Source organism: Lithobates pipiens, unplaced genomic scaffold (genome assembly GCF_037356315.1).
Source record: "Lithobates pipiens isolate NorthernLeopardFrog02 unplaced genomic scaffold, aLitPip1_a1.2 Scaffold_16, whole genome shotgun sequence".
Taxonomy (NCBI): domain Eukaryota; kingdom Metazoa; phylum Chordata; class Amphibia; order Anura; family Ranidae; genus Lithobates; species Lithobates pipiens.
In genome coordinates this window covers 377994852-378021291 of record NW_027507748.1, presented here as the reverse complement: position 1 = coordinate 378021291, position 26440 = coordinate 377994852, and the positions used below count along the sequence as shown (strand labels likewise).

General features: G+C 41.4%; 1 protein-coding gene across 1 annotated transcript in view; it reads right to left on the bottom strand.

Annotated features, from left to right (window-relative positions):
* SRRM3 (serine/arginine repetitive matrix 3) overlaps positions 1 to 26440 on the bottom strand; it is a 577610-nt gene that overhangs the window by 311614 nt on the left and 239556 nt on the right. The window contains exon 3 of the mRNA XM_077482193.1: positions 21922 to 22175. Coding sequence (XP_077338319.1) covers positions 21922 to 22145 — 224 coding nt within the window. The 5' untranslated portion in view covers positions 22146 to 22175. The remainder of the gene's footprint in view (positions 1 to 21921; positions 22176 to 26440) is intronic.

The following is a 26440-nucleotide window of genomic DNA, read 5'->3' as shown; positions in this document are numbered from 1 at the left end:
AAATGGCGAAGACATGGAACAGTGGTGAACCTTCCCAGGAGTGGCCGGCCGCCCAAAATGACCCCAAGAGCGCAGCGACGACTCATCCAAGAGGTCACAAAAGACCCCACAACAACGTCCAAGGAACTGCAGGCCTCACTTGCCTCAGTTAAGGTCAGCGTTCATGCCTCCACCATCAGGAAAAGACTGGGCAAAAATGGCCTGCATGGCAGAGTTCCAAGGAGAAAACCACTGCTGAGCAAAAAGAACATCAAAGCTCGTCTCAATTTCTCCACAACACATCTTGATGATCCCCAAGACTTTTGGGACAACATTCTGTGGACCGATGAGACAAAAGTGGAACTCTTTGGAAGGTGTGTGTCCAAGTATATCTGGCGTAGAAGGAACACTGCATTTCATAAAAAGAACATTATACCAACAGTAAAATATGGTGGTGGTAGTGTGATGGTCTGGGGCTGTTTTGCTGCTTCAGGACCTGGAAGACTTGCCGTGATAAAGGGAACTATGAATTCTGCTGTCTACCAAGAGATCCTGAAGGAGAATGTCCGACCATCTGTTCGTGTACTCAAGCTGAAACGAACTTGGGTTCTGCAGCAGGACAATGATCCTAAACACACCAGCAAGTCCACCACCGAATGGCTGAAGAAAAACAAAATGAAGACTTTGGAGTGGCCTAGCCAAAGTCCTGACCTGAATCCTATTGAGATGTTGTGGTATGACCTTAAAAAGGCCGTTCATGCTCGAAAACCCTCTAATGTAACTGAATTAGGACAATTCTGCAAAGATGAGTGGGCCAAAATTCCTCCAGGACGCTGTAAAAGCCTCATTGCACGTTATCGCAAACGCTTGGTTGCAGTTGTTGCTGCTAAGGGTGGCCCAACCAGTTATTAGGTTTAGGGGGCAATCACTTTTTCACACAGGGCCATGATGGTTTGGATTTTTTTTCACCTTTAATAATAAACACCTTCATTTACAAATTGCATTTTGTGTTTACTTGTGTTGTCCTTGACTATTGTTTAAATTGGTTTGTTGTTCCGAAACACTTAAGTGTGACAAACATGCAAAGGAACAGGAAATGAGGAAGGGGGCAAACACTTTTTCACACCACTGTACATCCAGGAATTCATCTTTTCTTTGGCCTCCCTTCACTACCTTTAGTTGGTTGAAGTAAGGGAAATGAATATCAGGTCTTAGGTTCACCTGGCCCCAGTAAATGAAAAAAAAAAAAAAAGCATTTTTAGAAAGATCTTCTTGTGTTAATATTTAGGATTATTTTTGCTGAGCTAAAATATTGAATGTGTGAATTCCTGTCTCAGCTGTGCCATCAGAGAACGTTAGTGGATGAAGGTGACTATATAAGTGAGAAATAATGGCAGATGTCTAAAACTACTACAGATTGATAAACTTTATGTTCTTAAATGCCTATCCAGCCACCTTCTGACAACCTTTTAAAAGAGCACAAAAAAAGAATCATAGCTATAATATTGTTTTAGCAACTTAATAAGGCATTGGGGTTGATTTACTAAATGTGAATCCACTTTGCACCACAAGTGCACTGCAAGTTCACTTGGACGTGCAGTCGCTGTAGATCTGAGGGGAAGATCGAAATGATTGGAAGCCTTGCTGATTTCTATTATCCAATCATGTGCAAGCAAAATTGCTGTTTTTTTATTTCCCTTGCATGTCGCGCTCAGATCTACAGTAACTGTACTTCCAAATGCACTTCCAAGTGCACTTGCAGTGCAAAGTGAATTTGCCTTTAGTAAATAAACCCCATTGACCTTAGGAATTACATATATGCCATATACAAAACCATAACTTGATATAATAAAGAATTATTTATGAAATACAATAGCTGATTTATAAAGAAGCTGCACCCTGTGGAGTGTGAATGAACAATGTTATATCTCTAACATTACTTAACATTACTAAGCATTACTCTCATTGTTATATTTTAATACGAAATAGGGTAGAACATGTGGAGTTAAAGTGATACAATCTATTGGTCAATTCAACATGTTTTGGAGACTTAAATTAGTCTTAGACATCATTTATATAGGTGCTGAGGCTCCTACAGTGTAATGGGGCTTTTATTTAGGAATCACCCTGAGGGAGACACGTGATTAGGCCTCTGTCGTCACATGTAGGGGAGTGGCCAGGACGGTAGAGGAAACAGTCTCATGCTCCTTTGAACAAACTACTGACACACACATGATCTGAAGCCACTTGGGAGAGGATTTTGTACTTCATTTTTTTATAGTTTGGTGCGCTGAAGCACTAAGGAAATATGAGTACCCTAATGTTATAGATTTACAAACAAAACGATAATGCACTATCCAGTCTCTTTCCTATTTTTAACATTGAGGATTTCTTTTCTGGATTTTCCCGTGGGATCCTGCTGAATATATCTGTACTCAGAGCCCAGGAGTGACACAAACGTTTATGTGGACCAACCTTAATTGTACGGTCACACAGCTTGAGGTGAGTGCAATTACACAGGGGGGAGCACGTGTGTAAAGTGATCCTCATATCAACCAGGATTTTTTTCATCAGAAGAGTCACTTTATGGAATATTATTGCACATATGCACTTTAATATTTGAGGATTTGAAGATTTTTGAGGACAACATTTTTTTGGACACTTGCTACCAATGCAAAGATTTTTTTCACTGTGAACTTGCTTGTTACAGAAAAAAAAAATATATATATATATATATTGTTTATTTTATTATTAATATATTATGGATTATTGATGTTTTTGCACTAGTGTCCTTGTATTAATAAGGATATTATTGCACATCGCTGCATATTCTTTGTTATTTTTCTATATGGTTATACATAGCATGGGGGTTGTGATTGATGCATAACAGCTGTGAATTGCCACTTTTTACTCTTTCTTGTATTTACCACACTTGATGTTATTTGTAGCTAGGGGTATTTTGGGGTAGCTCGCAGGATTCTTATACATTTATATGGTCTGCGGTCGAAGCTTTGCACCCACTCCTGCATGTCTGTCAAACTCAGAGGTGTGGGTGAGTCCGTACAGCCGCTGCATCAGCATTCACTTACATTGGCTGCCTGCATGCAGCTCCAGGCAGTGGCAGATACATAAGCCTCATTAGTGCTGTACAAGCCTCAGTGCCAATGTGAATGAGGCCTTATCCTATAAGAGGTATCACTTTAACCACTTCAGCCCAGACCATTTTGCTGGTCAAAGACCAGACCACTTTTTGCGATTCGGCACTGCGCCGCTTTAACTGACAATTGCGTTGTCATGCGACATGGCTCCCAAACAAAATTGGCGCCCCTTTTTTCCCACAAATAGAGCTTCCTTTTGGTGGTATTTTATCACCCCTGCGGTTTTTATTTTTTGCGCTATAAACATAAATAGAGCGACAATTTTGAAAAAAACGCATTATTTTTTACTTTTTGTTATAATAAATATCCCCCAAAAATATATAAAAAAACATTTTTTTTCCTCAGTTTAGGCAGATACGTATTCTAATACATATTTTTGGTAAAAAAAAATCGCAATAAGCGATTATTGATTGGTTTGCGCAAAAGTTATAGCATTTACAAAATAGGGGATAGTTTTATGGCATTTTTATTAATATTTTTTTTTACTAGTAATGGCGGTGATCAGCGATTTTTATTGTGACTGCGACATTATGGCGGACACATCGAACATTGCTGACACATTTTTGGCACCATTGTCATTTATACAGCAATCACTGCTATATAAATGCAGTGATTCCCGTGTAAATGACACTGGCAGTGAAGGGGTTAACCAGTGGGTGGCAGTGTAGGGGTTACGTGTTCCTAGGGTTATGTTACTAACTGTGGGGGGCTGGGCTTTCATTTAGTGAACACTGATCTCTGCTCCAATCACATGGAGCAGAGATCAGCGTCACTAGTTGCTAGGCAGAACAGGGAAATGCTGTTTACAACGGCATTTCTCCGTTCAGCCGCCCCGTGAGACGATCATGGGTATGCCCACGGCGATCGAGTCCGCGGGACCCGCGACAGGACTCACAGCAGTCCCGAACAGCACGCGAGCGCGGCGCGCTCGCGATGGCAGGGCGGCATTAAAGATTGGACGTACCTGTACGCCAATATGCCTGCCCGTGCCATTCTGCCGACGTACATCGGCGTGCGCCGGTCGGGAACCGGTTAAAGTACATGTACATTTTTTAAATCTATACCTTTCTTCAATATAATACAGGGTGATCCTACTATAAAGGCCCTTATTCAGGCATTTCCTGTTATCCTGTTATAGAGTAACAATGCTTTGTTTCTGCCTCCAAATGTTCCTATCTTGCGATCCTTTCACACACCCTCCAAAGGGAGACTACAAGCAGCCATTATAACACACATTGCATAAGCATGTTTTACTCTCGTCACTGTCTGGAAACCCTCCCTGAAAAATACGATGCATGTAGACAGGTAGTGGCTGCAAATAGGCTGCGGGGGTTCACCACTTTTCCTATGCAACAGAGGCATAAAAGGTGAAAAAAGGGAAATATTTATAAAGTAAATCTAGCATTCACCAAACATTCACTACAGGTGCATCTCACAGGTGCATGTGTTTAAATGAGCGTGATTTACTACCAGTGAATGTTTGGTGAAAGTCAAATTCTCACATTTATAAGCATGCCCCTAAAAGTTTTATGAACAAAAAATTATCTTTCGTTAGGGCTTACATGTACTTAAACTCCAGGCTTTCTGGAGTGGTGTAGTGGTTAGCACTTTCAACTTAGCAGCAAAAAGGGTCACTGGTTTGAAACCTGACCATGACACCATCAGCTTGGAGTCTGTATGTTCTCCCTGTGTCTGCGTGGGTTTCCTCCAGGTACTCTGGTTTCCTCCCATACTCTAAAGAAATGCTGGTAGGTTAATCGGATCCTGTCTAAATTGGCCCTAGGTTATGTATGAATGTGTGTTTGGGACCTTAGGTTGTAAGCTCATTGAGGGTAGGGACTGATGTGAATGTACAATGTATATGTAAAGAGCTGCGGAAATTGACATCACTATATAAGTACCTGAAATAAATAAATAAAATTAGTTAATACGGTTTCACACTCTAGTTGGCAGTTTTTATTAAAAGGGTTAGTTCACTTTCACAAAAAACTGCAGGTAAGGGGTGTTTGTAGATGAAAACAAACTGTTCAGCTCTAACTAAAGTTAAATAAAGCCCTGCCGATAGGTGTGGGCCAGTGATATACCTCCTTAAGCCTGACTGGAATACTTCCAGGACGTTGCTAAGACATTGCTAAGTGAGGCCTAGTCATCATTGTTCACCTCCTCCATCGTGAGCTTTTTTTTTTTTTTTTTATTCAAACTCCCTCACATTCTCCCCCCTAATGCAGTAGCTCTGAGCACAGCGTTTGAGATCTCAGAGGCTAGTACTCAATTGGTTAACCACTTGGGATCCGCGCTATTGCAAAATGACGGCAACAGCGCGGACCCACATTTCCGGGACTACGTCTATTGACGTGGTCCCGGTTACGAGCGGCCTGCGCGCCCCCTGAGGGGCGCGCACGGCGCGCTCTGTGATCGGCGAGTCCGTGAGACTCGCCTGATCACCGATCCGTGTAAGGGGTCGATCCCGACCCCTTATCACGTGATCAGCTGTCAGCCAATGACAGCTGTTCATGTGATAAAACGGAGCCGGTAATCGGCTAGTATTCCTCCTCGCGCTGTCAGCGCGAGGAGAAAAAAAAAAGCCGATCGCCGGCGGCCGTGTTCGGGACATCAGTCCCGATCACGGCCAGCAATTCAAACGGACACCTGCCCCCTGCCAGTGCCCACCTGCCACCCGCAGTGCCATCCTGAAATAAAGTAAGTGCCCCCCTGTCAGTGCCACCCAGCAGTGCCCATAGTGCCCACAGTGCCACCCAGCAGTGCCCACAGTGCCACCCAGCAGTGCCCACAGTGCCACCCACAGTGCCACCCAAAATCTGCCTCAAAGGTGCTGCACCCCAGTGCCGCCCATCAGTGCCCAGCAGTGCCGCCCATCAGTGCCCAGCAGTGCCGCCCATCAGTGCCCAGCAGTGCCACCTATCAGAGCCACCTATCAGTGCCACCTATCAGTGCCCATCAGTCCCATCTATCTGTGGTACCTATCAGTGCCCATCCGTGCCACCCATCCGTGCCACTTATCCGTGCCACCCATCCGTGCCATCTTATCTGTGCCCATCTTTGCCCATCAGTGCCGCCTTATCTGTGCCCATCGGTGCCGCCTTATCTGTGCCTATTAGTGCCGCCTTAACTATGCCTATCAGTGCCCACCAGTGCAGCCCATCAGTGCCCACCAATGCAGCCCATCAGTGCCCACCAATGCAGCCCATCAGTGCCCACCAATGCAGCCTATCAGTGCCCACCAATGCAGCCTATCAGTGCCGCCTAATCAGCGCACTTCAATGAAGGAGAAAAATGACCCGTTTGCAAAATTTTATAACAAACTATTAAAACATGATTTTTTTTTTTTTTTTTGCATCTTTTTTTGTTTGTTTAGCAAAAAATCAAACTCCGAGCTGTAACTAAATACCACCAAAAGAAAGCTCTATTTGTGGGAAAAAAATTATAAAAATTTCATATGGGTACAGTGTTGTATGACCGCGCAATTGTCACTCAAAGTGCATCAGCGCTGAAAGCTGAAAATTGGTCTGGGACTGAGGGGGGTTTAAGTGCCCAGTAAGCAAGTGGTTAATGTATATATATATATATATATATATATATATATATATATATATAGGAATATTTTCTTCTAATAAACTCGTTTACGTTTTTTCCATTCTGGCTCTCTCTATATTTCAGAAGGGACTGATAAAGATTCAGGTTTTTACAGTTATTTTATTAGAGGAACTGACTTTGTTAATATTTCCTGCATATTTAGCTACTGCAATGTTGTGATTTAGATAATAGATTAATGTTAGCAAAGGAGTCCATAAGTTACACATATAGCAAAAATCAACAGCAAATAGTAAACTGTGTATCAGTAGATATTAAAAAATAAAGAGTATATACTGCAGCGTTTCCACTATTGCTTTCCAAAGATCTGCAACATATCATATCTATGCAATCACACTGGTTTCTGTCTGCAATCCACTGTTAAATCTAGGATCATAAAATCACATATCTGGCCATGAATTTCTCTGCCTTGAATTCCTCAGTTCAATGTCTGATCCGGCTGCAATTACTTTAATTACAGTACTTGAGGGACTTTTCAAGTCTAGTGAATTGAATTTAACCTGTCTGTATTTCCATAATATAAATATTAATAATAATAAAAGGCATAAAAGTACAGACAACTCAGCTAGGAGTAATATTATTAGTATTTTCATCCACAGCCAAGCTCAGGTCTGCTTTGCAATCTACTGTTCCACAATTTAATAACATTTCTCTTTTTAATTACTTTACTGTTATCTAAAAACGGCATACTGTTAAAATATACTATGCAAGTGGAGCACAGATGTGGACAAAATGGTAATTTGGATACACCTATATGATGAGAAAATCATATTGTCTCTCCATTAATTAAAAGTCTGTAGTATTTCAGGAGAATTACAATAGGTGTATTTCTCTGCAAATACCATCTGATAAAAAAAAAGTAATTATGGTGTTATGTCTTTTTGCTTCCCGTGTTTATTTCACAATGTTGGTACTAAATGTACCCAAGGAGCTATTGCTGCCACACACACTTGAATGTAATAACTTTGTAAATTCTTTAAAGTGGACCTAAACCCATTGATATAACTTGGTATAACTGTTTCCTAAACCAGTTACTTTTAGGGTATGCAGCGAATGATATCTCTCATAGTTGCCTGTGATCATAGACAAACGGTTAGGCCATCAAATGGCTGGTGCCATCACTGATCATATATACAGCACCATGGCAACTGCAGGCCAAATAGAGTGCTAGGAAGGTGGCTTCCTTAGCTGCAATAGATTGGAGGGTTTAGCTCTGCTTTACGTGTCATATAACAGCAGGTTGTAGCAGTTACTTTAGTATAGTTCCAAAAGTTGCGGTGTTGGAGGTGCAAGTCCCATGCTAAAATCTTCATGCCACTTTGCTACATAAAGCCCATTTGGGTTACTATGGCATTGGTTATATACCATATTTTGTTTAACCAATACCATAGTATGGTTTGTTCATTATGATACTAATACCCACTGATCAATGAAGTACAGCATTACTTTTACATAAAGTCATAATATGACTCTAACACAAGGATTTAGAAATGCCAGAATGTATCATTATATATCTTTGTGTGCTGCTTAAGAGCTAAGAAAAAAAGGGCCTCTCTTATAGGCAAATACTGTCTTTAAGGTCTTGTTTAAACAGGGCAATCTGATTTGTGACACCTGCAGGGCATGTTTTAACAGCACAGGGATGCACAGGTGTTTCATGTAGCCACATGCTGGCAATCCCATGAATGTCTATAAGGATGCAGCAACTGTATGGACACAGACGCTGCATCCAATGTGACATCCAAGCAGGTAAGGATACACGGCCCTAACTCACTTAGGGCAAGTTTGGACACACACACCTGCTCCCAAACAAATATCATATTGGGAAAAGTGGCTGTGTCTATGGAGAGGCTGTGTCCTGATAGACATGAAACAGACTGCACACACAGGAAAGCATGGGACACCTGTTCCACCTTGTGCGGGTAAACACGACCCTTCACAGGGCCCAGATCAAATCGCCCCATGTAAATGAGGCCTAATTACTTTAAGTCTAACCGAGAGATGTGCATACATTGTTTTAACAACCCCCATTTTCATAGTCTTATGTCCATTTTGCTGTTATAGTAGTTGTGCAGGGTGTCTAAATATGCAATCTAATAAGCATCCGAAAAGACCCAGAGAGCTGGACGGATACCCTCCCATTTTGTCTGCAGTACAAATCTGCGTAATGACACCTGTGCTGAGGGGTGTAACTGTTACTCAGCTCAGTCAGCACAGAGCACTGGAGTAAAAGAACAAGAAGGAGCAATTTAACTGAAAGAAAAATGTATTTCAAGATATTTCCAAACAAAAATCCATCACATCTGGAGGCACAGGATTACAATAAAATATTGAACAGTGCTGGCAATCTCATTCAAAGACCAAGAGGTGCAGAATTAATTGCCACAAGGTTTGAGTTTTCTACGATGCTCATTAAGATTACTGCAATCAAATGTTGTAATCTCTAGGTGCCTTTTTTAAAGTTATTCTATGGTTTATTTAATTTGAAGTAAAATTATATGCCAGGTTGTATTTATGTGGAAACAGTAACGATTTACAAGGTAGGCAAGAGACATTTTTCTTCCATCCACACTGCTGAACGCTGATCTGATACTGAGGAATGACATCTGCAGGTAAGCCAACACTTCTAGGAGTGTCAATACCCCGGGCCACCCCACAGCCTTTACTGGTTCCTCCTGCTGATTCCATATAACTGCTGTGTCCCATACCAAAATATTGATACTTCTCGAAGTACTGGTTTCTCAATGGACTTCAGGGGGCCATTTCTCTATTCTGCAGCACCAGTGGAAGAGAAGGCATAGATATTACACCCTACATTTACAGGGTATGTGTTTTTGCAGAGTATAAGTTCATGACAGGATTTCCCAATGGATAGGCCAAGGAGCAACAGAAAGGTAAGTATATGGGGGAAGGCCAGGCATTGGATGGAATCCCCTGTTTTGCCCTGCGTTGCCATTTAAGCCTTAAGTCTAACACTAACCCACACCCTAACACTAATTAATCCCTATTCCTAATATTATTTTTGTCCTGTGCTAAGTTGATTTGGACTATTCAATACATATAACTGCTCAGAGAATAGCTGGTTTAATGCTGAACTAAGAAGACCATAGACTACAGTTTTATTTACTTTAAGAACTTTCTTCTGCTACATGTAGAATTTTCAATTGAATTTTGGATAATAGTCCAATGATTTATTCACGATAACATCTATTACTTGTGTGTATTTTGTCTTTAAAAAAGCTTAACACAGTATGTAATATCCCCTGGTATCTTCCATGTTTATATTCAACATCTATTCTTCTTTTGGTGAAGTTCCAGAACCATGCAATAATATACTGTCACTGAGAATGAATGCTCATTTTAAATTAAGCTTGGAATTCCTTCTTGTATGATAGAACAGTTCAGAGATTTGTCAGTCCATGTAACCATTGTGTGATAGTTATGCTTTCAATGAGATAATTGCTTACTCAGGAGTACTGCTATGTCTTATTTATTGAACTGAGTCTGTTGAATACCGTCGTTCTCAGAGTAAAGTTGTGTCTACTGGGAACACTCCCGTGTATCATTTATGATGCAATATCTTATGAGAATGTCTGATGAATTTAAAAAACAGCATCCCGCATCCTTATCTTAGACTTGTTTTTAGACTTCCTGTAGATGTTAAACCAATTTATTCCCTCTATTGGCTTACACAAAAAAACTTGATGCACATTGTCCTTTAGGACTAACATGTTCATTTAGAATTTCTCAAGAAAAGGCATGCCAAAAAATAATTTTTACTTATTTTCATTTAATAGTTTATCTGTCAAAATAGCACAAAAAAATGTCTTGAAATACATTTATTATGCAAACCTGTAAAGTCTAACACTAGTAATACAGCATAAAGTTCCAATGCCGCATATACAGTATCTCAAAAAAGTGAGTAGACCCCTCACATTTTTGTAAACATTTTATTATATATTTTGCATAAGGTTTTTTTGAGACCTTGTAACTCTGAGTCACATGACACCAGGGAAGGAAAATGGCTAATTGGGCCCAATTTGGCCATTTTCACTTAGGGGTGTACTCACTTTTGTTATCAGCGGTTTAGACATTAATGGCTGTGTGTTCAGTTATTTTGAGGGGACAGCAAATTTACACTGTTATACAACCTGTACGCTCACTACTTTACATTGTAGTGTAATTTCTTCAATGTTATCACATGAAAAGATATAACAAAATGTTTACAAAAATGTGAGGGGTGTACTCACTTTTTTGAGATACTGTATATACCGGGGTGCGCCAGCCTGGGCTGCTGGGCTTGGCTTTGGCTGATGCAGGCTCTCTCAGCAGGGAGGGGCAGGGCCAGGAGCTCCATTGCTGCTTTGAGTCTGCCCTGCCCCGCCTCATGTAGCCTGTATGTGCTCAGAGGCTTGGAGCACAGGGGGAGCGCTGAGAGTGCCTCTCCTGTACATCAGAGAGCCCCACCATGGACCATTAGAGCCCCGCCCAGATCGCTGAAAGCCCTGTCCCTATCACGGAAAGCCCTGCCTCTATCAGGGAATGCGCCATCCCCTATCGTGGAAAGCCCCACCCCGAACCTCTGAGAGTGGGAGGTGAGTCCGCTGGCCAGGTAGGTCTGTCTGCCAATACACACCGCCTGCAAATAGTAGACTCACTGCTATGCTATGTCATTCCCTGCAGTCGCAGCCACAGTCTCTGGTCATTCCCTGTAGACGCAGCTGCAGTCTCTGGTCATTTCCTGTAGTTGCAGCCACAGTCTCTGGTCATTTCCTGTAGTCACAACCACAGTCTCTGATCATTCCCTGTACTCGCAGCCGCAGTCTCTGGTCATTCACTGTAGTTGCCGCTGCAGTCTCTGGTCATTCCCTGTAGTCACAGCCGCAGTCTCTGGTCATTCCCTGTAGTCGCAGCCACAGTCTCTGGTCATTCCCTGTAGTTGCATCCTCAGCCTCTGGTCATTCCCTGTAGTCACAGCCACAGTCTCTGGTCATTTCCTGTAGTCACATCCGCAGTCTCTGGTCATTTCCTGTAGTCACATCCGAAGTCTCTGGTCATTTCCTGTAGTCACATCTGACGTCTCTGGCAATTTCCTGTAGTCACATCCGCAGTCTCTGGTCATTCCCTGTAGTCGCAGCCGCAGTCTCTGGTCATTTCCTGTAGTCACATCTGAAGTCTCTGGCAATTTCCTGTAGTCACATCCGCAATCTCTGGTCATTCCCTGTAGTCGCAGCCATAGTCTCTGGTCATTTCCTGTAGTCACATCCAAAGTCTCTGATTATCTGTGCATTTGACGTGTGGCTGCAGCTACTGTGACATCAATGGGCAAGTTGAATGGTGGAACCGTGAACCTAAGCATTGATGTCACGGCAATGTGTAGTCAATGATGCAGCTGCTATGTTCAACTAGAGGTAGGTGGTCAAGGGGTGGTTCTGTTTAATCATCCCCTTTGAGTCCTCGTTCACATTGACTGTGACTTTGAAATCGTGGAACTAATTTCAATGCCTCATGTGAGCGTGACTTCAGGTGTAACTTGGAAGACATCTGTGCGGCTTCATGTACAGATGTCTATGCAATTCACACCTGAAATCACCATAAGTAGTGCAGGAGCTACTTTTTTAAATCAGTTCGGCATTTGAACATGACCACTGCCAGCAATAGGATGTGACTTGTCATGGGATTTGACAGGTCAAAAGTGCACAAGTTGTTCCAATGTGAATGGGGGCTTAGGCCATTCTTATACCCAATTTGGTCATGCCCACTACTCTCTGCGGTATGCTCAACAAAATTTGTTTTTCAACTATATCCCAGGAGGGCTGGTATTTAGTAACCAATCAGTGAGCGGTAATGATATGCAGTAATTCTATCCCTACCAATCAGTGAGCTGTAGTGTTTGCTGTAACCTCTAGCAGCCAGTGAGCAGTAATGATATATTGTCACCTCTGGCAACCAATCACAATCACTGCCTGATGTGCCGCAGTAAACTGATTTTGAAAATGTTTGCCCAGGGTCCATTTAATTTTAAAGATGGTCCTGGCTCTCGCTGCTCTGCCTCCGCATCTCAGTGCCTCCAGGCTCCTTTATGTGAGATCGTGTCTAATTGACTTGACCAGCCGCAGCCACCAGGACAGGAAGAAGCACTGAGCAGAGTGGGAGCAACTGACACCTACCAGCCCACTGGCCCTCTCTATTTCAATTGGCTCGGCCCCTCTTTGCAGTGCAGCTTCCAACCTTTGACTGCCGCTTGGGTGAGAAGATGGACCCTCAAAGGTGCTCTTAGCCACCAGCCTGCCACCTGGACATGGATGTGGATGATGTTCTGAAGTGCTGCTGGCTGATGCTGCTGTCCATTGACCCAGTCCACCCAGGTCACTAGGTGTGTCCCTCTTTCCCTTGTGTCCTCCTTAGTCAGGCTAGCTTAGAACTGCTGTGCTGCAGAATTCATTCCAGTCATTCTACTGGTATCTGAGATTGTGGCAACTGCTGGCAAAGTTGGTGATTGAGGCGCTGGATTGAGTCTTCCATAATTGCTGTTGTGTTAGCCTGTTAGACACATGTAGCGATTTGGGATCATGGGCAGAATACTGCTGTGATTCTGCCTGCTACAGTGCCCTGATTCCAAATCGCAACCCATCTGTTTGTGTTCCATTCATTTTTACTGGTACCACAATGTGGTGTCTTTTTGCTGTTATTGTTGAGCGATTCATCGCACAATCATCCAAAACCACACTGCGTTTTGGTACCACTAAAAATGAATGGAACACAAACACATGTGCTGCATTTTGCCAGCATTGCAGTGTGATTTGGAATTGCGGACAGAATCACAGTACTTCTGCCCACGATCCCAAATTGCTACATGTGAACAGTCAGGGTCTAAGAGGCTACACAACACAGCAATTATGGAAGACTCGGCCTCAGCATATTTTATAGGTACAAGGAAGCTCAGGTTTTGTTTAACCGTGTCGCCTTAAGACCCTCCCACTATCATATTTGGCCAGACCCACTTTTTTTAAGAGGAGTGCTGCACGTGCCGCAGTACACTGCTTCCCTGTCATGCCCCTCATTCTCCAGCTCAAAAGTTTATAGGTACATTCTGTTCTGTATGTATGGACTCTGCACAGTACCACTTCTCTTGTCTAGTATCCTGGGTTAACAAAACATCAGTGAGTGTGCTGCCTTCCACAAGATGGTGCCCTTTATACCTGCCCAATAAGATTGGTTATTACAGTGCACCACCCTGTGATAAGCAGTCCAATGGCAGAGAGCACTGATCCGTCAGTTTTTTTTTTTTTTTCATTTTTTGCTCAGCCAGTACTAGGCCTTAGACTGGACAATAGCCAACCTCACTGGGCAATGTTCATAACCACTGGAAGAAGGCAAAACTGAAATCAGGTTCGATTTGCAAGAGGATCTGAGAAACTAGAATTAAGGATGTGATTGCTTACCAAGAGCAACATATAGCTTTTCCTTTTTCCAGTCTTTAGGAATTTGGTACAATTTTGTTTTGTTTAAAAATACTTTTACTTAGTACTTGCTGCTGAACCCCCCCTACCCCCCCCCCCAGCAAAAAATTATCTACGGCCCTGCATTAAAGGTGGAAAAAGTTCTGAGATTATTTATCTTTGTCTTATTTTTTTACATCACAGAAACCTGACATTTTAACATGGGTATATGGACTTTTTACATATACTGTAAGTGTTTCCATTCCCATTATGTCATAATTGAGCACAGTTGATGCATGAAATAATAGGAACTGTTTTTTCTATGCCATGATCACAGTGAAGCTGACAATGAACACATCATGGAGCACCAGGAAAATCTACAAGAAAGCCAGATAAACTGCGCAATGAGACAATGAAAGAAAGAAGGGGTAAGCCCAGGTTCACACTGAGCTGCGGGAATGAAGTTTAGCTGAACTCGCACGATTTCACTCCCACATGTCAGTCCTGATTTTGGACATGATTTCAGAGACATCTGTGCAGGTTTCTGCACATATGTCAATGTAAATCACAGCCCGAAATCGCAAAAAGTAGTACAGAAACGACTTTTTGAAATCGATGCAGTACTGCAGATGTGGTGTCACACCAATTAGGACAGTGCCACTGGCAGCAATTGCTGCTGATTTGACATGCAATTTGACATGTCAAAACGCTCCAGTGTGAACCAGGGATAAATGGCAAATGTTGGCCAGGAAAGTAAAGGGCTGATCAGGGATGAATGTGGAGTAAACTGTGTCAGCGTAAAGGTTGCCAGAAAATGACATCATTATTTCAACAACACATTCTCCAACCCACTATGCATACCTACAGCATAGCTCCCAACTGTCCTTGATTTCAAAGGACTGTCCTTGATTTGGAACAAAATTCTTCTGTCCCTCTTTCCTCCTCATTTGTCCCTCATTTTGGTCTGATATATATATATATATATCAGACCAAAATGAGGGTCAAATGAGGAGGAAAGAGGGACAGAATATTTTTGCTTCTCTAAGTGGTACATCTGCATGGAAATTTGGCATTTATATTGTAGGCCTGTAATTCTTAGGCCGCGTACACACGAGAGGATTGTCCGTCCAACTAAGTCCGTCAGACAATCCGACAGACAGTCCGTCCTACTTTTGAATGAACGGACTTGACCACACACGATGAACAGACAGTCCGTTGAAAGCTTGCGCGATGACGTGTACAGCGCGTACGACGGGACTAGAAATACGACGTCCAATACACTGCAATGCAACCTTCGGCCGTGTAAATCCTTTCTGAGCATGCGCCATACTTAGTCCGTCCAACTTGCCTACACACGAGCGGACTGTCCACTGAAACCAAAGTTGGACGGACAATATTACGGAAATTCCGAAAGACTTAGTCCGCCAGACTGTCCGCTGAAAAAGTCCGCTGAAGCCCACACACGAGCGGACTGTCCGCTGAAATACGTTTCAGCGGACCAAGTCCGTCAGACAGTCCGCCCGTGTGTAAGCGGCCTTAGGAATAACTCACTTAAATCTGTCAAAACAAGAGTCTAGTAGACATCCTGGTATAATAAAGTTTGAAACATCAAATCATAAATTATAATATAATAAATAATTATAACAAATAATATAATAATAATAAAATGTATTCAATAATGTAATTAAATCAAAAACACTATTTGCTAAGTTGCAGCATTATCGCTGTTGTCACTTTCAGTGTTTGATGATGAATTTCCCCACAAATCACTATCGCTCAATTCTGCAAGTGATTCTAATTTACTATCACTGTTTTCTAGCTGGTCTAAAACCGCTTTTGATATAAAGGGAAGTTTTTTGGTTGCTATGGACAATCTCAAGTTTCCAGGCAAAAAGAACAGTATATATAATATAAAACTGCAGGCAGGGCACTGGACAAACCATTGGGGACAAAAGGGATGTGAAATAAGTTGATACAATAATATAATCTGTAAGATTACCATGTACTGTATGTGTTGTGTTTTTTGCACTTTTTGAATTTCGTGCCAGGCTCCATCCCTGTGCATCGCAATGCTCGCAGGGAACATAGCCCTGCACACAGTACATTGAGTACACAGCGGGCGAACACAAAAGGAGAAGATTGCAGGAGCCTAGGGACAAGGTAAGTAACTTTCCCAGGATGCTGCGATGCAATCCCAAGTGTGGCTCGGAGGGTTACCGCTTTTGGTAATGAAAATCCACCCCTAGCTACACTCAGGATTATCGCCAGGGAGGTTAAAATAAGAGGGGGGTGAAGCCCCCATTAGTCTACATGTAATATCCCACCCCTGATTAGTGAGAATGGAGGAGGGAGGGAGTGGGTTGTCATTTACCACTGAGTATACACCCACATGTGTGACTCTATAGTCAGATAGGCTGCTCAGATTTGATCAGGGAGGAAATGCTCAGCATAAAAACTCACTGAAAACTAAGAATGTTCAGAGTTGCCACTACAGCTAAAAAATCCTTAGCTGAATTCATGAGGACATGAACAGAAGGTTCAGATAAATAGCAGTAGGATCAACCAGTTTTTTTTTTTTTTTGCAGAATACAGAAAACAAATCTCATAGTGACTGAGTATGAACAGCATGTAATACAGCATTTATTGATAGTTTTTTTATGATATGGGTTGAGTGACACTCTAAAATATATAAAATATAGAAAGTAAAACAAGACTTGCAAGATAATACCAAAAAAAGCTTATTAGTCTCAAAAAAGATAGCGTATATGTGACTAAGGTTATAGGTAATAAAGTTATCACCAAATCAATAGACGTATCATTGAAATGTAAGACTTGTTCTGCTTCCTACTTAAAAAACAGAATTCCATGTATCTGTAGCACAATAATATATATGACATTTTACTCTGTAATGAAAGGCACTGTCTGACCTCCCTAGGGCTGCAGCAGTGTTTTTTTTATCTCTAGGGATTCCAGCTACTGTACCTTAGAGTATTGAATATTTGATGGTTTATAGACAAGTCTGCCCATAATGAATATCTAGTCCCTATCACTGCCTCAAATGCTTTTATTCCGCATGGCCATAGTGTAATTTTAGATTGTTAAGTATTACCTTGTTCTTTCAATCTATATTTATTTTAAAACTTTTAAATAATTCAAATATTGCTTTCTTGTAAAGGTGACTTTAAATCTTTGAACCTCTGGATGCTGCAGTCCAAACCTTGGTCGCAGCTCATCCACTGATGCAAATACTTACACCTCAGGAGACAGGAGATTCATCAACACACACTCTAGTTGTGTATTATGTTACTGAGAGACATCTTCATCCTCAGCACTTATCTCATGATCCTTTCATATTTGTTACACTTAAATTTGAAAACATCCAAGGAGTGCAGTGGATGGGTATATTCCTCTAACAAGCAGGCTTATGGAGACCCAACACAGAGAAACCAGTTCCAGTAAGGTGTCTAATCCAGACTCAACTTGAGTCTTAGTGCATAAAAATTATAACTAGAAAAAAAAAGAAAGACTGGTCATACCTGATAAATTACAATATTAATTTGAAAACAGACCATATGGCTGTTTCCCAACCAACTAGCACATCTGCTGGTTTTAGAAAGCTTCTGAGTGCATGTACCAACAGGCCAGTTTTCAACATTATCAATGGTGAACAACTTGGCGTTCTTTTTCCATGCAATGTTCACCTCTTGACACTTTTACTTGTTATACATTTTGTTTTGTATAAACTGTCATATTGCTGCACATCTGCACTGAAAAGGTCTGACAATAATTTGATGGATGAAAAGCAGTCTAAGTAGCTTTTGTAATTTCATTTCTATATACATCCCAGGGGACACAAAGTGGATTAAAAAAAGAAAGCCATACACTTCATACATTTAAACCACTTCACTACAGGACACTTATACACCCTTCCTGCCCAGACCAATTTTCAGCTTTCAGCGCTCTCACACTTTCAATGCCAATTAATCAGTCATGCAACACTGTACCCAAACAAAATTCTTATAATTTTTTCACACACAAATTGAACTTTCCTTTGGTGGTATTTAATCACCACTGGGTTTTTTATTTTTTGCGACATAAGTGAAAAATGAGTGAACATTTTGGAAAATTGTATATTATTTGGTCTGTGTGAAAGTTATAGAGTATAAGCTATGGTGCAAATCATTGAAAATCGATCACATCTGACGGCCTATCTCAACTCTTGAGGCCCTGAAATGTCAGGAAAGTGACCTCGTATTGGAAAGTAGACAGTCCAAGGTATTTAGTAAGAGGCATAGTGAGTTTTTTTAAGTTGTAATTTTTTTCCACAATCCTTGGGAAAATTAAGATATAATTATTTTTACACAAAATTGTCATAAGAAATTGTCATAATAACAATCTCACACACAGTAATTGCATACTTCAAATTACACCCCAAAATACATTCTGCAACTCCTCCAGAGTATGAAGATACCACATGTGTGAGGCTTTTTCAGAGCCTGGCCACATAGAGAGGTCCAACATGCAGGGAGCACTGTCAGGCATTCTAGAAGCATAAATTGCACATAACATTTCGACCTATCACACTTTTGAAGGCCCTGAAGCACCAAGACAATTGAATTATCCACAAAATGACCCAATTTTGGAAAGCATACCCCGATGTATATTCTATGAGGCATTATGAGTCCTTTGAACAGTTAATTTTTTTCCTAAAGTCTTCGAAAAACGTGGAAAGAAAATGAAAACGTATTTTTTTTAAAAATTTTTTACACAAAGTGATCAATTTTTAAGATATTTCTTAGCCCTTGTACACACGGTCGGACATTCCGACAACAAAATCCATCAGATTTTGTCTGAAATTTGTGTTGCATACACACGGTCGGACAAACTTGTTGGAAAATCCGATCGTACGTAACGTGATGACGTTATTTAGTTAGGAAGGGACTACGTTCAGGCTAGTAGCCAATAGCTTCGGTCTAGGAATTTGATCTGAGCATGCGTGGCACTTTGTCCGATCGGAATTCTCTACACACAATCGGACAAAGTCCGATCGGATCATGTTGTCGGAAAGTTTTATAGCCCAGCTCTAAAGCTTTGTCCGTCGGAATATTCAGACGGAAACAGTCCGATGGAGCCCACACACAGTCGGATTATCCGACAACACGGTCCAATCGGATATTTTCTGTCGGAATGTCCGACCGTGTGTACAAGGGCTAACACACAGCATGTACATAGCAAAAATGACACCCCAAAATAGATTCTGCTACTCGTCCTGAGTATGGCGATACCACATGTGTGAGAATTTTATACAGCCTGGCCACGTAGAGAGATCTAACATGCAGAGAGCACCGTCAGGAACATAAATTACACATAAAATTTCCTAACGACATATTATAATTTTGAAGGTCCTGGAGTACCAGGACAATGGAATCACCCACAAAATGATCCCATTTTGGAAAGCAAACACCCCAACATATATTCTACGAGGCATAATGAGTCCTTTGAACAGTTCATTTTTTTCCAAAAGTCTTCAAAAAACGTGAAAAGAAAATGAAAACGTATTTTTTTTACACAAAGTGGTCAATTTATAAGATACTTCTAACACACAGCATGTACATAACAAAAATTACGCCCCAAAATACATTCTGCTACTCGTTCCGAGTGATACCACATGTGTGAGACTTTTACACATCCTGGCTACAAAGAGAGGTCAAACATGCAGGGAGCACCGTCAGGCATTCTAGGAGAATATATTACACATAAAATTTCCTAACAACCTATTACATTTTTGAAGGCCCTGGAGAACCAGGACAATGGAATTACCCACAAAATGGCCTCATTTTGGAAACCAAACAGGCAGCATATATTCTATGAGGCATGAGTCTTTTGAACTTTGAAAATAAAACGTACTTATTTTTTACACAAAGTTGTCAATTTATATGATATTTCTAACACACAGCATGTACATAGCAAAAATAAAACCCCAAAATACATTCTGCTACTTCCCATGAGTATGTGTGATATGCGGTACCCCATGTGTGAGACTTTTACACTGCCTGGCCACATAGAGAGGTCCAGCATTGAAGTAGTACCTTCCGGCTTTCTAGGGGCATAAATTACACATATCATTTCATATCTTCCTATCACACTTTTGAAGGTTCTGGAGCAACAGGACAGTGGAATTGCCAACAAAAAGACTCCATTTTGGAAAGCAAGGTATAGTCTATATGGCATGGGCTGCAGATGGGTAATCTGATGGGCTGGATACAGGTGCTCGGGTAATCCGATGGGCTGGTGACAGGTATTTGGGTACTCTGATTGGCTGATGACAGGTACTCGGCTACTCAGATGGGCTGGTGACAGGGTATCGGGTAATCTGATGGGTTGCAGTTAGGTACTCGGGTGATCTGATGGGCTGCAGATGGGTACTCGGGTACTCTGATGGGCTGGAAACAGGTACACGGGTACTCTGATGGGCTGCAGATAGGTACTCAGGTACTCTGATGGGCTGGTGAAAGGTACTCAGGTACTCTGATGGGCTGGTGACAGGTACTTGGGTACTCAGATGGGCTGGTGACAGGTATTCAGGTACTCGGATGGGCCAGTGACAGGTACTCAGATGGCCTGGTGACAGGTACATGGGTACTCAGATGGGCTGGTGACAGGTACTCGGTTACTCAGATGGGCAGGTGACAGGCACTCAGATGGGCTGGTGACAGGTACTCTAGTACTCAGATGGGCTGGTGACAGGTATTCAGGTTCTCAGATGGCTAGTGAGAGGTACTTTGATGGGCGGTGACAGGTTCTCTTTATTAGGGGGAGCAATCATTGTGATTGGTATGCACTGTAAGCGGTAACAAGCTGGTACTGCAATCTCCTCCTCACACACAATCTTTGTTTGAGGAGGAAAACTCAGTAACAGCTTATTACCATGGTTTGTTCACATTCAGTGGCTGGCTGTTATTGGACACAACCGCGGTTTGTTCACATTCTGTGGCTGGCTGTTATTGGACACAGCCAGCCACATGGTAAAGAGCCAATTTAATTGGCTCTTTACCACGACCGGGGATGGGCTGTGTCAGGGTGAAAAACCTTGTTCAACCACTTTGCATATTATTTTATATATACAGTGATTCTGTATTTGCCAAATATGCTGCAGAAATCTACCTCTGCTAAGTCTGGATGCAACCATTTTAACTGTGGGTAGCTGAAGCTTCTGCCTCTTCACCTCCTGGATTTACAGACACACAGAGGCGCACCTTCAGTTCTGCAGCCCTGCATCTCTCAATTGTCTTCCTAGGACTCAACATAAAGTGGGCTGTATAAGGTATTTACTGCTATCCAAATTTAAAACGATAAGGGCAGAAGATTTAATAGTTGGAATGTTGAAAAAATGGCTGAAGGTCTGCTTTAATGAGTAGTTAGTCTACTAAAACATTGTATATGGAAAAAATGACTTATTTACAGTTGTTTCTAAAAGAGTGTTACACATTTTGTTTTGTCCCTTGTCACTGGGGTCAATTTACTAAAGCCGGAGAGTACAAAATCTGGTGCAGCTTTGCATGGAAACCAATCAGCTTCTAATTTCAGCTTGTTCAATTAAGCTTGGACAAAAAACATAGAAGCTGATTGGTTTCTATGCAGAGCTGCACCACACTTTATACTTCCAGCTTTAGTAAATCAACCCCATTGTTTTGCAATTTTACAATGATTTTTACTAATGTCTTACTCACCCCTGCTCCTCCATCATTTCCTGTAGCTCCATACACTTTAGTTCTACTCGTCTCTTCCGCTCATGGTCTAGGATCTCTCTGTGGGCTTTCTTGACGAGATGAGGTTCGGTGGTTCTTGCTTCTTCTTCAGGTCTATGCCATGTGCCTGAAGCAGTGGGCTGTGTGAAGCCATTGGCAGTATCCTGTGGAGATGAAATCCTGGTACCATTGTTGCACACAGACATTGCAGTGCCGTCTCTCTGTTCTTTTTCTTCCTGTAAAAAATGCAAACAGACTCATTTGAGCTAACTTGAATTCCTTATCTCTTCCACACCTTTGAAATAGGAATGGCAAAAGGAAATAGTCTCCATGCTCTGAGCCGCTCTGTTAAATTAAAACTGACGGCTTAATGGGGAAAGAGCTGTACTAATCTGCTTTTCTGCAAGACAGGGACCAGCACTGCCAACCAAGCAGTACTAGAAACATTATGAAAGCTTCCATTGTAGACAGAGAAGTCAATTCTCATATATTAGAGATTTCGGAGCGCTGACCACGCGTAACACAACGCAAGGAGAGATTGTCTTGCACCCCTGTGGGAAAAATTGTAACAGCTAATTGGAAAAGAAGCATGGGCAGTGTTAGAAGCTATTATGCACATTGTAATGTAATTACAGACACACTTTAGGTGTACTGCTGATAGAAAGCCGCCAATAAATGTATTATTAAACAACACAGCCAACATTAATTTTCTTTCCTGAACACAAGCAAAATATAAACAAATGAATGAATATTTTGAGAAAAAACAGCTGGATTACAAAAATGATAAAAACTGCTTTATATTTGAAAAGTAATTTTAACTCCTGGATAATATACAAACAAAAGCGTGTGGAATTCAAGTACTTAGAGGATTGGAGTCAAATCATCAGCATGATAGCTGGGCAGCTAACGTTATAGAAGAAGAGGTCGGAAAGAGCAACCCACAAGACAAGCTTCTTTTGATCTCAAGCAATTGGAAAATCAGCTGTGTGCTTTCAAATACTTACATACTTATGAAACATCACAATGTAAATACTTTTTAAATGCATTGTCCATTCACCTTCAGTGTATTGACTGGGAAATGCACTTGCTCACTTTGTGACGCAGATTGTTAAAAAGCCCTAGTCTATTTAGTAATGATCTTCACGCAAAAGCTCAGCTTAGCTCTGCTGCGGAAGGACAGCGAATGCTCCACATACACAGGGATTTGATCAATGAAGCATGCTTGCTTCTATGATGCTGGGTGTTAGCATCCAAAGGTTGGAGAGCCCTATCAACAGGACAGGACGATGCACAGCTATCTATGCAAGTGTTTCAAGCCAGACTTCTGTGGGTGTGCAAATGACCTTACATGGAATATTATTCAACAATACTAAAGCTACAGTGTTTTTTTTGTTTTTATTTTACTTACTGGAGTGCCTTAACTGCATAGGCAGTTTGATTACAAAGGTGAACTTAGCCTTTAAATATATTTATATTTCTTAAATTTATGGTAGGCCCTGGCCAATATTTCTTCTTCTTTTTCTTTAATCTGTTACATGTGTTATCTGTCCAATCTGTTGATTTCGCCAACTGAATGCAGCACAAATTGTCCTACCAACAGTAAATTATTTATGCCGGACTGATTTGGTCTCAACACACAAAGTAATTGATACAAATCTCACTAAAAAGTAAAGAGTCTAGTGAAATCAACTAGAACATGCTTTCTTCTGAAGCAAAAAAGCAAATCAACTAGTAGAAAACGATACTTACAGCCTTCTCATGATCCTCCAGGAGAATGCAAGATCGGATTTGAGCTATAGATGTCAGATAAGTACTATTCTAATAATTAGAAATGGGTCTCAGAAAAAATAATGCTTTAGTCTGTGATTAAAATATGTATTTTATCTATGATACTAAAAGTCTAACTCCAGGCATTAATAAAATACTTTACCTTGCCTCACACCCCAGCTGATGCAAAAGATAATGTTAGTTATGATGATCTAATAGAGGAAGAAGCTTTCTTAACCAATGGTCCTAAAGTCTTCTTTCCTGACAATTCCCACTGTAACAACCAGTCACCCAAAACTTCTTCTTGATAGTCTCTGACTGGTTTTGGTATTGTCTCTCCTGCAAACGTCATCATATACAATGCAGGAATAACCATAAATGGTCCTGCATTGTACGTGATGATACAAGAATACCCACTCAGCACGCAAGAGCAGAGGAATGGACCTCCAGTTGCCAATGGACTGGGATGTAAAGAAAGTACTGCTCTATATCAGATTATCCATAATGTAAAAAAAATAAAAATTAAAAGATGTGGATGGGGGTGGGGGTAAAAAAAGTAAATTTTTGCCTTGAGTTCCACCATTTTAACTGATATTAATACATGTAGAATTTAAATACATATTTTGATATATAAATATAATTTGGATTATACAAAAAATATGAATAACAATCATATTCATGATATGCTGGACAGAGGGACAAGACACAGTCTTACACACTAAAATATATTGTAGATAATTGTTTATTATATAATTTTCTTGGTCTACTAATTTGAATAAAATAATCATAAAATTTGATTTGAAGAAGTGATTAGGTGGACACAGGATAAATGCAATAAATTGCTGTTCTGACTTTTCTACTTTCTAGGGCATGGGCAGGAGAAAGCAATATGAGTGTCCCCAAATGCTGCTCGTTCAAAAATGCAATTACCATTGCCATGGAAACAGTCTCTGACTGACCTAAACCACGGGCTGTGATGTCAGATCCAATACTAGCAATGTTCTCTAGGGATATCCAGATCTGTGTTCTTCTCTTCCCTGAAATTCTTAACCTATTGAAAGCTCTGAGAATGCTCATTAAGTAATATACAGAGAACTGAGATGATTACACACCACAAGTTACATTTTTTCTTCCTTCTTTTATTGTCATTGAACCTTTTACAGCTGCCAAAGCCGAGCAAATAAAATACCACAAAGTAAGAAGGAATGCATTTATTTATAACCAATATATATATATATATATATATATATATATATATATATATATATATATATATATATATAATGTATGTATATTTTAAATATATGCACACAATAGAATAGAATAGTGTAACATGTGAATGGTTCAAGTGGTCAGCCAGTCATAGACAGTTTCTGCTGAACCAGCCAATATTCTAACTGTGTATGGGCAGGCTGAACGTACCCAAGTTGATCAATTGATCAGCTTGGGTACAACCAGCCTGCCAGATTTTACATGCAATTTTTGCTAGTGGCTGTCATAGCTGCTAGCAATAATCACTGAGTTCTCCTGCTTCCTCCCTCCCCACTGCCGGGAGAACACAATGGCTCCCTGGGGGGATTCCCCTGTCAACCCATGGTTGCACAAAAGAAATTCACTCTGCCCATGGCGAGCCTTAGCTGAAAAACAATCTAATGGGAGGAGAAAATCATTGTTTAATTACCACCTTCCTTTTGCACCCCCATGGTTCCATTTGGTACATGGAGCGCATGACTCAAGAAGTCTCTTCCAATCACAGTGTAGCAATGAGGGAATCCTCAGCCCTATGCAGAGGCGGCTCTAGGTTTTGTGAGGCCCTAGGCAAAACATAGACATGAGGCCCCACTCACGTCCATAATGTAAAAAATAATTCAAGCAAGTTATGAGTGGTGGGTGAGACAATGGAGCCAGGGGTGAGTCTGTGCTAGGACAGGAGTCCCACCATTGCTGAGGAAGCTTGACAGGCAGGATAGGGATCCTCCTCTTGTCAGCTCCTTTTCCTGTCTGTAGACATCAGAGCTGAGGAGGCAGCCAGCATCTCTCACTGAGTTCAGATTGCAGTGTGTTGGACACCAAACAGCCCAATCACGCTGGAGGGCAGGTTTGCCCACATTAGCACCCCCCTGGGGAATTCACTGGAGCCACTTGGCTCTGCTCCAGCAGGATTTAGCCTGGATACACAAGGTCCTGGCAATGCAGGTAATTTACCGGAGCAGAGAGGATCTCCACTTATAGGGAGAGAGACATTCCCCAAAAAGTGATGCTCCGTGTCTGGGTCGGCCAAATTAGGCAGCCGTGAGGCCCCTGTGAGAGTGAGGCCTTAGGCCACCGCCTAATTTGCCTAATTAAAGAGCCGCCTATGGCCCTATGTAAGCTATAAGTTGTGACTGGGAGCTTACATGAGGCTTCCCCTTTTTACTCCTGGCAGCTAGATAGAGCAGCAGGAGAATTAAAGTGGGGCTCTGTAGAGAAGGAGTAAGTTAAGCAAACCTTTTGCTGTGCCCTGTACAGGTAAATCAAGGTAAGCAAGTCAGCAATGCGCTCTCTAGCTGCATGTGCTGTGATGTAATCCAGCCTCAAAGATCAGCATAGAGACTGCAGTCAGGACTTAGTCGAATTCTAACAGTTTAGACAAACCTTCTGTGTAATTACTTAGAGGACTGACAGGCTGCAAAGATTCTGTTTCCAAAGCAGATAAAGAGAAAGGAATTTTGAAGGTGGATTTCTCCAAAATGCC